At 43.8% G+C, this 13,457-nt stretch overlaps 1 protein-coding gene across 1 annotated transcript in view; it reads right to left on the reverse strand.

The window, feature by feature from the left end:
- LOC124803309 (odorant receptor Or2-like) overlaps positions 1 to 12,212 on the reverse strand; it is a 57,188-nt gene extending 44,976 nt beyond the window's left edge. The window contains exon 1 of the mRNA XM_047264493.1: positions 11,862 to 12,212. Coding sequence (XP_047120449.1) covers positions 11,862 to 12,212 — 351 coding nt within the window. The remainder of the gene's footprint in view (positions 1 to 11,861) is intronic.
- Positions 12,213 to 13,457: the final 1,245 nt, after the last annotated feature.

Below are 13,457 nucleotides of genomic sequence, written 5' to 3' on the forward strand. Positions count from 1 at the left end.
GTCAGTTAGTGCGTTTATTGTGGAGAGGGAATGTTATTTGTGTCTTTTTAATGAAACTCTTCATATCTTGACACCATAATCCTACTTTAGTTATTGAAACTTGCGTCATGCTATTAGAGAATACACAGATTTTGTGTAAAGGGGTCATTACGGGTAAAGTAGCCACCTCTGCGGTCTCATCTGGCCACGGGAAAACGTAAAGGCGTCGGCCGATAGAAAGGGTTCCAGGCAATATTTATAACGAATCCTTATAGCATTGAGCTAGAAATGGCAATTAAAGAAAGAGAAGAAAAAGAAATTAGAATCAAGGAAGAATGAAAAGCAGCCGAAGAGAAGGCAGTGAAAGAAGAGTGTGAAGCGCAAGGACCCCAAAGACCACTTATTGAGAACATCGTTGAAGATCGAGAGTGCATGAACTGAGAAGAAAAACTGTCAAATTGAAGGCCCGAAGAGCGGTGGACATACTGGCAGTTGTGCTTCATCTAGGACGACGAATTCTATCCATAAGTTGTGGCAGTTTCACTTTGAAGAGTGTAAATAATTTAATTCGAATCATATTTTACGATAATAATTGGGATGCCAAATGAAACTGACGAGATAACCCAATATTACCTGGCAAAAGTGTTAGCTAAGATGTGGGTGAACACTGTAAAACGTACAGTAAACATCAAAAAAATTATTCTTTTTTGATAGTTACAGCTTGCAACAAATTTTTGTTAGCTTTAATTTTCTTGTACTGTCGTTGCGAAGCACCTGTGGTCTAGGGGTAGCGTCTTCGATTAGTAATCAAAAAGTCTTCGGTTGCAGGTTTCAAACCAGCCACTGCTTAAATTTCGATTGATAATCAGAGTTGGTGCCGAAAGCATCCGGCATAAGAAGTCAACCTCATTCTGCCAACGGCCTTGTCAAAGAGAGCAGAGTAGCAGACAGAGACTCAGGGCACTCTCTTGTCCTTGGGGTGGGAAACTGCTCCTAAAGGCGGAAGAATCACCAATGATCAACGGCATAGGGATGCAGCAGGCAATGAAGATCACCGCATTAAGCACACATTAAGTGTACCAACAAGACATGTGACCTGTAACTGAAAAAGTGTCATGATGATCTCCCCATTGGTTAAAGATTCCGGAATAGTCCTCCATTCGGATCTTTGTGAGTGGACTGCCAAGGGGGAGGTGAACATGAGAAAAATGAATAACGAACAAGAGGATAACGTTCTACGAGTCGGGGCATGGAATGTCAGAAGCTTGAACATGGTAGGGGAAATCAGAAAAGGGAAATGCAGAAGCTCAATCTAGATATATTAAGCGTCATAAAGTGAAATGGAAAGCAGACAAGGATTTCTGGACACATGCATTTGGGGTAATATCGGTAGCAGCAGACAATGTTATAATGGAACGGGCTTAGGATTCATGTTTAATAAGAAGATAGGGCAGGGAATATGTTACTGTGAACAGTTCAGTGATAGGGTTGTTCGCATCAGAATCGACAGCAAACTAACACCGACAACGATAGACCAGGTATAGATGCCGACGTCGCAGGCAGAAGATGATGAGATAGAGAAAGCATATGAAGATATTGAAAGGCTGATATGATGCGTAAGAGGAGATAAAATTCTAATAGTCATGGGGGACTGAAACGCAGTTGTAAGGGAAGGAGCAGAAGAAATGATTACAGGAGAGCATGTGCTTGGGACAAGTAATGATAGAAGAGAAAGACTAATTGATTCTGTAATAAATTTAAGCTAGTAGTAGCGAATACTCTGTTCGAGAACCACAAGAGAATGAGGTATACATGGAAACGGCCGGGTGTTACGTGAAGCTTTCAATTAGATTACCTCATGGTCAGATAGAGTTCCCAAATTCAGACACGGGATTGTAAGACATACCCAGGAACAGATATAGAATCAGATCACAATGTAGTATTGATGAAGAGGCCAAAGTTTAAGACATTAGTCAGGAAGAATCAATGTGCAAAGAAGTGCGATACACAGAACTGGGATACAGAAGTTCTAAGGACGTTCTCTAAGGCTATAGATACAGCAATAAGGTATAGCCCAGAAGGCAGTACAGTTCAAGAGGGACGGTCATCTCTAAACAGGGTAATCACAGAATTTCAAAAGGAAAATATAGGTAAAATCAAGGTAACTTTGAAGAAATCGTGACTAACAGAAGAAATACTTCAGATGATCGATGAAAGAAGTAAGTACAAAAATGTTCAGGAAATACAGGAATACAGAAATAAAAGTCACTGAAGAAGGAAATAAATAGGAAGCGTAGGGAAGTTAAGACGACATGGCTGCATTCAAAAGCATAATAACAATCAAGGTAAATGCGAAGAAACCATGACTAACGGAAGAAATATTTCAGGTGATCGATGAAAGAAGGAAGTACAAAAGTGTTCAGAGAAATGCAGAAATAAAGAAATAAAAGTCACTGAAGAAATAAATAAATAGGAAGTGTTGGGAAGCTAAGACGAAATGGCTGCATAAAAAAGTGAAAAACTCGAAAAAGATATGATTGATATAAGAACCGACTCGGCATATAGCAAAGTCCAAAACTCCTTCGGTGACATTTAAGGCAAGGGTGGCAACATTAAAAGTGCAACGGGATTTCCCTAGCTAAATGCAGAGGAGAATGCGGAAAGTTGGAAAGAGTACATTGAGGATCTCTATGAGGAGGAAGATTTGCCTGATGTGATAAACGAAGAGACAGGAGTCGATTTAGAAGAGCTAGGGGATCCAGTATCAGAATCAGAATTTAAAAGATCTCAAAAGAGGTAGAAGGTATAGATAACATTCCATCAAAATTTCTAAAAGCTTTGAGGGAAGTGGTAACAAAACGACTGTTCACGTTGCTGTGTAGAACGTATGAGTCTATCGACATACCATCTGACTTCTGCAAAAATATCACCCACACAATTCCGATGACTGGAAGAGCAGATAAGTGCGAGAATATCGTACAATCAGCTTAATAGGTCAAGCTTACAAGTTACTGACAAGAATAATATACAGAAGAATGAAAAAGAAAATTGAGAATGTGTTAGATGACGATCAGTTTGGCTTTAAGAAAGGTAAAGGCACCGGAGAGGCAACTCTGACGTACCTATTAATAATGGAAGCACGACTAAGGAAAAATCAAGACACATTCATAGGATCTGTTGACCTGGAAAAAGTGTACGGCAGTGTAAAATGGTGCAATATGTTCTGAATTCTGAGAAAGATAGGGGCAAGCTATTGGGAGAGACGGATATTATACAGTATGTACAAGAGCCGAGCGGTAATAACAATAGTGGACAACTAAGAATAAAGTACTCGGATTGAATAGGGTGTAAAACAAGAATGTAGTCTTTCGCTTCTACCGTTCAATCTGTATATCGAAGAAGTAATGACGGAAATGAAGCAAAGATTCAGGAGTGGGAATAAAATTCAACGTGAAAGAGTATCACTGATACGATTCTCTAATAACTTTGCTATCCTGTATGAAAGTGATGAAGAATTAAATGAGCTGCTGAATAGAATGGCAGTCCAATGAGTGCAAAGTACGGATTGAGAGTAAATCGAGAAAAGACGAAAGTAATGGAAGGTATCAGAGACGAGAACAGCGAGAAACTTAACATCAGGATTGATGGTCGTGAAGTAGATGATGTTAAGGAATTCTGCTTCCTAGGCAGCTAAACAACCAATGACACATGGAGCAAGGAGGACATCAAAAGTAGACTAGCACTGGCAAAAAGAGCTTTCCTGGCCAGTATCACACATAGACCTTAATGTAAAGAGTAAATTTCTGATAATGTACGTTTGGAGTAGAGCATTGTATGGTAGTGAAACCTGCACTGTGAGAAAACCGGAACAGAAAAGAACCGAAGCATATGAGATGTGGTGCTACAGACAAATGTTGAATATTAAGTGGACTGAGGTAAGGAATGACCATTTTCTTTGCAAAATGTGGGAGGAAAGGGGATGTGTGGAAAACACTGTCAAGGTGAAGGGACAGGTTGGTAGGACATCTGTTAAGACAGCAGGGAATGTCTTCCATGGTACGAGAGGGAACTGTAGAGGGGAAAAACTGTAGAGGAAGACTGCAATATATCCAACAAATAATTGAGGACGTAAGCTGGAAGTTCTACTCTGAGATGGAGAGGTTGGTACAGAAGAGGTATTCATGGTGGGTCGCATCAAAAAAGAACTATCGTTGCATGCTGCCAACTCCAAATTACGACAATGTATAATTCTGCTTTTACGCTGTGAACCCTCCGTTTGGTTCTAGTGTTAGACGATTAATGATTCATGTGATTTAAGAATTTCTACAGAGGCGTAGCTACGTGGAACTGCCATCATCCTCTTGATAATTTTGCATATCAAAAACTAATTTGCGATACGAATGGAAGATAAAAATACGGAAGCACTCGTACGTCATGTCGGGCAGAGTGGCCATTTGCCGCTTTGCAAAAATAGAATTGTTTGAAATACGTACTCTGATCCAAGGTAAATTAACTATTCGATATTGTTCTTCAACAAAAGCAGATTATAATCAATCGTTTAAGCGAATTTCCGCCTACTGCTACTCAGCCTAAAAAATAGGAATACCTTAGCCTGGCCATCTTTCCCGCCTCTGCCCCATTAAGATATAATGGCTTCTTCGCACCTTGCTTTGCTATGGAGAAGTTACAAAGAAAAGCCATTAATACACCCAGAGAAATAACAAACAACATACATTGAAGGAAATGAATGAGACAATAATATACATGAATTGAACGATAAAGGAATTCCGTTCATACCACAACCGAAACACCACGTGTTAAATGCTTATCCACGTCTATACGTCCAGAAATCAAGAGGAGGCTGATACTGTAACTACAGTCCAATTCACGAACTTTAGCCGATAGCGCAGATCGAGGAACGGACCGGGACTGCATTGTTTCCAGTTCCAAGCGACAATTATGATATATGAACTGGCGTGCTTCGCGCTTACAGAAAACGTGTATTCGCTGGCCGGAGTGGCCGAGCGGTTCTAGGCGCTACTGTCTGGAACCGCGCCACCGCTATGGTCGCAGGTTTGAATTCTGCCTCGGGCATGGATGTGTGTGATGTCCTTAGGTTAGGCAGGTTTGGGTAGTTTTAAGTTTTAGGGGACTGATGACCTCAGAAGTTAAGTTCCATAGCGCTCAGAGCCATTTGAACCAAAACGTGTATTCTGAAAATGAAGTCGCTCACTTGATTTTGTAGAATTTTTAGGAACAAATGGAGTAAAAATTCTCCAAATGACTCGCTATGATCAGGTTCAATACTCCCACTAGCTACGATGTTCACATCAGAGAACGAAAAACTCTGCTGGATGCTCTTTGTGTGTTGTAGAATACGTGACGCAGGTGCTTGAAACAAGTCGAAACTCGACCGCGTCTTTCGTGACTCCAACTGTAATCACGTGGTGCGTCTATTACATATATAGTCTTTTCCTACTAAGCAGATCGCTTATGACGCCCTGCGTCCGGCCACCTCTTACAATTATTGCTGAGATGACGTTGAGCTTCGTTTTCAACACCGCCCGGACAATGTGCGACATATCATTATCCCCTGTGTTGTTAGCGCTGTCGATCACCTAGAAGAAAAATTATTTGAAATAGTCGCTGAGAATCGCCGAAGTTTACTCTGTAAGAAACATCAGCAGACGGTCAATCACTGGCTGCTCAATAGACTTCGGTGGAATGAAACAGCAGCCTACTCCGGGAGATAATGCTTCCGTTAAGACAACAAGTTCGTTGTGGTATGTTTGTCGAGGACGCTACAATCATGACTGGGCGCCGCTGAGGTCAGTTAGACTCTTATAATAGCACCGGTACCGAAACTGTTCCCAGCACCAAAATTCCGACTTTCGGTTACAGCAGCTGGACTTCTTGAAACTCTTAAAGCTGTGTACATATGTATTCGGTTTATGTTGAAGACGGCGTTGTCAGCTTCCTTGTGCTTCTGTAGTCCATGCTCACACTGACCTGACACAATGTCAGCTCACAGTCCTCTTCTGTATTCTCCAATTTTAATTGTCTGTACCTCCAGGTATTTAGAGGCTTCGAAAACTTAAGAATTTGCGTGATTTAAGGTGTAATTGAAATTTAACGTACTTTTTAAGTACACGTGTGGAGGACCCGCACTTTTTATTTATTTAGGATCAGTTGCTTCTTTTCGCACCATGTAGGTATCTTATCTAAATTATTTCGCCATTCATTTTGATATTACTATGTCTGTAGTAGATGGTACAAGGCGGCATTTTCTGTGAACAATCTAAGAGGACTGCGCAGGTTGAGACCTATTTTATTTGTATAGTTTATGAACAGCAGAGCGCGTATCACACCCGCCTGGGGAGCTTTAGAAATCACTTCCGTTACATTACATGAATTCCAGTCAGTTACTATGAGCTGGGACCTCTTTGACAAGAAATAACAAAACCAGTCACACAACTGCTAAGCTACATTACTGGCCATTAACATTGCTACACCAAGAAGAAATGCAGATGATAAACGGGTATTCATTGGACAAATATAATAAAAATGGTTCAAATGGCTCTGAGCACTATGGGACTTAACATCATAGGTCATCAGTCCCTTAGAACGTAGAACTACTTAAACCTACCTAACCTAAGGACATCACACACATCCATGCCCGAGGCAGGATTCGAACCTGCAACCGAAGCGACAAATATATTATACTAGAACTGACGTGTGATTACATTTTCACGTAATTTGGGTGCATAGATCCTGAGAAAGTACTACCCAGAACAACCACCTCTGGCCATAATAACGGCCTTGATACGCCTGGGCATTGAGTCAAACAGAGCTTGGATGGCGTGTACAGGTACAGCTGCCAATGCAGCTTCAAACGAGACCACAGTTCACCAAGAGTAGTGACTGGCGTATTGTGACGAGCCAGTTGCTCGGCCACCATTGACCAGACGTTTTCAATTGGTGAGAGATCTGGAGAATGTGCTGGCCAGGGCAGCAGTCGAACATTTTCTGTATCCAGAAAGGCCCGTACAGGACCTGCAACATGCGGTCGTGCATTATCCTGCTGAAATGTAGAGTTTCGCAGGGATCGATTGAGGGGAGGAGCGACGGGTCGTAACACATCTGAAATGTAACGTCCACTGTTCAAAGTGCCGTCAATGCGAACAAGAGGTGACCGAGACGTGTAACCAATGGCACCCCATACCATCACGCCGGGTGATACGCCAATATGGCGATGACGAATGCACGCTTCCAATGTGCGTTCTCCGCGATGTCGCCAAAACCGGATGCGACTGTCATGATGCTGTAAACAGAACCTGGATTTATCCGAAAAAATGATGTTTTGCCATTCGTGCACCCAGGTTCGTCGTTCAGTACACCATCGCAGGCGCTCCTGTCTGTGATGGAGCGTCAAAGGTAGCCGCAGCCACGGTCTCCGAGCTGATTGTCCATGCTGCTGCAAACGTCGTCGAACTGTTCGTGCAGGTGGTTGTTGTCTTGCAAACGTCCCCATCTACTGACTCAGGGATCGAGACGTGGCTGCACGACCCGTTACAGCCATGTGGATAAGATGCCTGTGATCTCGACTGCTAGTGATACGAGGCCGTTGGGATCCAGCACGGCGCTCCGTATTACCCTCCTGAACCCACCGATTCCATATTCTGCTAACAGTCATCGGATCTCGACCAACGCAAGCAGCAATGTCGCGATTCGATAAACCGCAATTGCGATAGGCTACAATCCGACCTTTTTTCACCAGGAAACTCCGGTCAACTGCTGTTTGTGTATGAGAAATCGGTTGGAAACTTTCCTCATGTCAGCATGTTGTAGGTGTCGCCACCGGTGCCAACTTTGTGTGAATGCTCCGAAAAGCTTATCATTCGCATATCACAGCATCTTCTTCGTGTCGGTTAAGTTTCGCGTCTGTAGCACGTCATCTACATGGTGTAGCAATTTTAATGGCCTGCAGTGTACTTCACAGGCTCGCAGTCTGGACAGAATCCGCTTGTGACCCAGAACGTCAAATGATTTGTGGAAACCTAGAAGTGTGTGATCAAACTGAAATCGCCTGCCGATATCACTCATTACTTCGTCGAAATAGAGAGAAGAATCTTAATAAGATTAGATCCAAAGTCTTAAGGGTTGTTAACTGACCAAGTTACATTAATTTAATTTAAACCACCAAACGGACGTTTATTAACAATTTCGAACCTTGGGATATCGCCTGTTTGTTTGATAGTAAAGATGTACTGCTATGGCACGCTTTCGACGTTGTGAGAACACCTTTCAGACCTGATGCGTTACCACAGTCTCCCGGGGCCGACAAATGTTCGTAGCCCATAGAGCCGTGCTGGTGTGCCACACAAATCAGCTGCGTCCGCGCGAACTAGCGGCGCAGCGCCAGCCGTTACTGTCACCAAACACGGTGCTGGCCAGTACGACTTCTGACGCCAAGCCAAGCTTCCGAACACAGGGCCATAGGCGGAAACACAGGCTGAAGCACAATAACCTCAGTGTGTGCTGTGCTTCACTCACAACAGTTCCTAACACTGTGCTCCATTCTGTCTGGCTATTTATTAGAACTCTTCCTGTGCTTATTATTTGTTGTTGTCGTTCCACATTGCGACTGATTGGGTTCTGGCTCAACTACGGCCACTGTTGCTGAATCCTTAGTTTGGTATCTTTCATGTTTACGACTTCGAGGCACTAACTAGTTTTGAGACTGTCAGTGTACGTTGTATTCCGTAAGTAGTAGTAAAACAAATCGATTTCTTATGTTACTCGTTATTGTCAGCTCTTACATATTAAGTCACTTTTGCTGCGTCGACTCTAGGAGTAGCACTACACTTTAAATTAGGGAAAAGCAATGAAAGAACGAAACATTGCAGAGAATGGCAAAGCTGGAAACGGAGATAGATGAAAATATAGTTCTATCTAATGAAAGCGTTATATTCCAAATTAATGCCCTCAGCATTTCTAAAATAATAGAAAGTTTACTCTACCTGTATGCCTGGAGCAGACCTTTATAACAAACTGAATTGCTAACAGTAGAAATAGCAAGCTATAAAAATCTTATGGACTAAAAGAATACCGTTTGTTAATGACACTCCTTTGCAAAACTTAAGGACGAGACAGATAAAGTATCGTAACATATTAACTAATCTGTGGAAATAAAGCAAAGGGCGGAAGCATGTTGCCGAAAGTCTCCCAGTCGCTCACACAAAGTTCGTAGACACATTGCGTGATGTAAGCGTTATTATAAAGCTAGATGATGTTAGCCCTGCAACACGACGGAATTCAAGAAATGCGAAAAAAGACACTGTGTCTCAATCAGTGAGTAGTTATTGTGGTGATGTTCTCACTGAAAAATGGCCGGAGACAACATTTGGCTTATTTCAAAAGGTTGGAATTATCGGTAAACTGGAAAAAGGACGAAGTGTGACGGTTCTAGACCAAGAGTTCTGTATTACTCACAGCACTGTTTCACAAGCAGGGGGTGCGTTCCGAACCACACGCACTCTAGTGCGAAGGAGAGGCGGTGGTCGGCCACGGTCGAGTACGGCAGCAGACGACCGATAGTGCAAAAGGCAAGAAGTCACCCGCATCAAAGAGCGGTTGCAATTTCAACCACATTAACAGGACTACCGGGAACGAATTTTCTAGCTCCACAGTAGCACAGCGACTGCATGGGTGTGGTCTCTTTGTCCGACGACCAGCCTGTTGAGACTCGCACGCTGATGGCAGCGTTTGCGGTGGTACCAAAAGCATACAGATAGGATCGCCGAAAAGTGGGGCCGCGTGTTCCTCTCGGGTGAGAGTTGAGTCAGTCTGAGTATGTGAATCTGGACGAGGAACATTGTCTAACATGATCATATTAAGGGTCCAGGTGTTATGCTCTGTGGAGACATATTGCTGAAAGAGCGTACTGACCTCCAAATTTTTGCACACGATACAACACTGCTGGCCGTTGTGGCCGAGCGGTTCTAGACGCTTCAGTCCAGAACCGCTAGCAGGTTCGAATCCTGCCTCGGGCGTTGATGTGTGTGATGTCCTTAGGCTAGCTAGGTTTAAGTAGTTCTAAGTTTAGGGGACTGATGATGTAGTATTAAATCCGATAGTGCTGAGAGCCGTTTGAATCATTTGATACAACACTGGTCAACGTTATCGTGAGACACTTCTCATTCCGCAAGTAATTCAGCCCAGAATTCATTTTTATGGATGACAAAGCATGACGCAATCGAAATGCGCAGGTGGAGCTGTTGGATTTTCGAGGAATGGACTGGATTGCCCGTTCCCCACTGAACTCCCATGGAGCACGTATGGGAAGCACTGGTGAGACGTACTGCAGCACGTACACATACCCCAATGAGCAATCTGCAATAATTTGTCAGAGGCACTGGTGGCAGAATCTAACATCCTCTCGCAAGAACGTCTTACGAACCTTGTTTCCAGCATGGGAACACGTTGCAGAGTTCGCGTTGCCCCTTCGTAGTGATAACACGTTAAGAACGACGTCCCACGTTTTGTAATGCCCAGCGAAATTACAAATCGCGGTTTCAGTGTTATCTTACCTGTGAACAAATGTGTCTGTTCGTCTGATTGAGTATTTCTTTCGGTTAGGCTCTGTGCTATAATGTACCAGTTCTTTCTATGCATTGTCCATTTGTCATCGAGTTACTTTATTGGCGATGACACATCATGCGTAAGTTACTTCAGTTCTTATATTTTTCACAATACTGCCTGGAAATAGTGTGGATGAAGGAGTGCTAAGAATAATAAGCAAAAGAAGGACTATTTGGGGAGCCTTTAACACATGTAGATAGAAGTTACCCGACCCTTTGGTAATGTATCTGGAAATAGAAATCTACGTGAGAAACAAATTGTGCTAAACAGAATTAAAGAGGCTATTGCAGTAGCAAACAGGAAGAGGTAAAAACATCGCCACACTGTAGATAATAGTAAAGGAGGAGATTTACGACTTAACTTGAAATACAAATGTGTCAATGGAAAAATCTATTCATATCTGTCGACCTCTTCTGATGGAACTGGATAAAGATCATTTATTATGATAAGAAATTAAGGTGTGAAGTGAGACAGACGTTATTGACAATAGTGCGTCCCCACAGCATACAAAATAATGTATGTTGTAGTGGAATGTTGTTCATTGGTTTGTTTACCAAGCGAGATGGTGCAGTGTCTACTACACTGGACTCGCACTCGGGAGGACGACGGTTCAATCTCGCGTCCGGCCACCCTGATTTAGGTTTCCCTTGATTTCCCTAAGTCGCTCCAGACAAATGCCGGGATGGTTCGTTTGAAAGGGCACGGCCGACTTCCTTCTCCGTCCTTCCCTAATCCGATGAGACCGATGACCTCGCTGTCTGGTCTTTTCCCCCAAGCAAAGCAACAAAACCCCTCATTGGTGCCGGCCGGAGTGGCCGAGCGGTTCTAGGCTCTACAGTCTGGAACCACGCTACCGCTACGGTCGCACGTTCGGATCCTGCCTCGGGCATGGATGTCCTTAGGTTACTTAGGTTTAAGTTGTTCTAATTTGTAGGGGAATGATGACCATAGTGCTCAGAGCCATTTGAACCATTTGACCCCTCATTGGTTTGTTAACAATATATTGCATAGACACGACACGCGACGGTTTGAAGGACCAAAATCAGACCCCACACACAGCTGAAAAAATGGTTCAAATGGGTCTGAGCACTACTTAACTTAACATCTGAAATCATCAGTCCCCCAAGGCAGGATTCGAACCTGCGACAGTAGCGGGCGTGCGGTTCCAGACTGAAGCGCCTAGAACCACTCAGCCGCGAGTGGCCGGCTACAAACAGTTGAGTGTGGAAAGTATAATTTACAGCAGAGACCTGGTAAGCGAGCCTGTGGAACTGAGGCTGGAGCGCGGCGATGTGCCTGATGCGCACCAGCCACGTGCCCTGTGTGTCTATGAGGCTGAGCGTGAGCGTGAAGCTGTCCAAGTCCGACGTCCCCCCGCGGAAGAGGATGACCGCCTGCGAGCACACGAAGTAGACGAAGGCCAGCGTGACGGCCGCGTTGGCCGCTCGGTAGGCGCGGGACGCCAGCGGGCCGGCGCGCGGGTGGCGCATGGTGCCCGTCCAGTGGAGGAACGTCAGCAGGTAGTCCAGGTCGCACGCCTCCTGCGCCGCCGCTGCCGCTGCCGCCGGCTGCTCCACAGGCGCGGACTGCATCGTGGTCTGGCGTCGCGTCGGCTCTAACTGTGCACATAAACCGTCAATTTACTGTAGGTGCTAGGAAATACAGCCTTTCTATTCTGCTACCAGTACGTTGGAGGCGCTTTGGGGGTATCCGCTCCTTTCGTTGTTGAAGGCAAGGAAATCTTTTTTCAGTAAAGGTGTAAGACGTGTATATTTCTATTGTCTAATGTCAAACCACAATTTTGTTAATAGGATTAAGTAGGAACAATTAATATTTGTCATTTTGAAAATAATTGTGGTAGCAGGGAATGTCTGCGACAAAGTATTGTTGACGGGAGAGACCGCACATTGATGTTGTTGTTGTTGTGGTCTTCAGTCCTGAGACTGGTTTGATGTAGCTCTCCATGCTACTCTATCCTGTGCAAGCTTCTTCATCTCCCAGTACCTACTACAACCTACATCCTTCTGAATCTGCTTAGTGTATTGATCTCTTGGTCTCCCTCTACGATTTTTACCCTCCACGCTGCCCTCCAATACTAAATTGGTGATCCCTTGATGCCTCAAAACATGTCCTACCAACCGATCCCTTCTTCTAGTCAAGTTGTGCCACAAACTTCTCTTCTCCCCAATCCTATTCAATACCTCCTCATTAGTTACGTGATCTACCCACCTTATCTTCAGCACATTGATATAATTTTAAAAAGGGCGGGAGAGACCGCGTATTGATACATTTTAAGAAAAGAGCGGGAAAGACCGCGCATTGATACATGTTGTAATGGTAGCAGGGACTGTCTGCACCAGAAAGCGTAGTTGGTGTGAGAGACCGCACTTTAGCGTTCGTAGGAATTCTGTCATACGAAATCGCGCACCAGACCGTGACACCAGGTATAGGTCCGGTGTTGTGTGACACGCAGACAGGTTGGTTCCCGGCCTTTAGCCAGCAATATTGCGAGATGTGAAGCGAGTCGGTAGCAGGTCTGAAGTGAGATGTTGAGAAGAGCGGTCTGCGTCCCAGCCACCAGCTATGATTTACAAGAGATTATAAACAAATGTACAGAGACATCAGTTAACTATTATCATAAGAGGAACTAATATTATTAAATTACTTTTTTGCGAAACTCAAGACTACTGAAGATATGTTTGCGCAATGCTAGTTGTAAGATTATTGTAAAAAGTAAGTCCCATTTGAACGTTTGTAAAATCATTTCTTTCAGAATATAATTAATTTTTGCCAGCAATATTGCGTTACTGATTATAGTTCATCTCAAAAACCATCAA

This window comes from Schistocerca piceifrons, chromosome 6 (genome assembly GCF_021461385.2).
Source record: "Schistocerca piceifrons isolate TAMUIC-IGC-003096 chromosome 6, iqSchPice1.1, whole genome shotgun sequence".
Taxonomy (NCBI): domain Eukaryota; kingdom Metazoa; phylum Arthropoda; class Insecta; order Orthoptera; family Acrididae; genus Schistocerca; species Schistocerca piceifrons.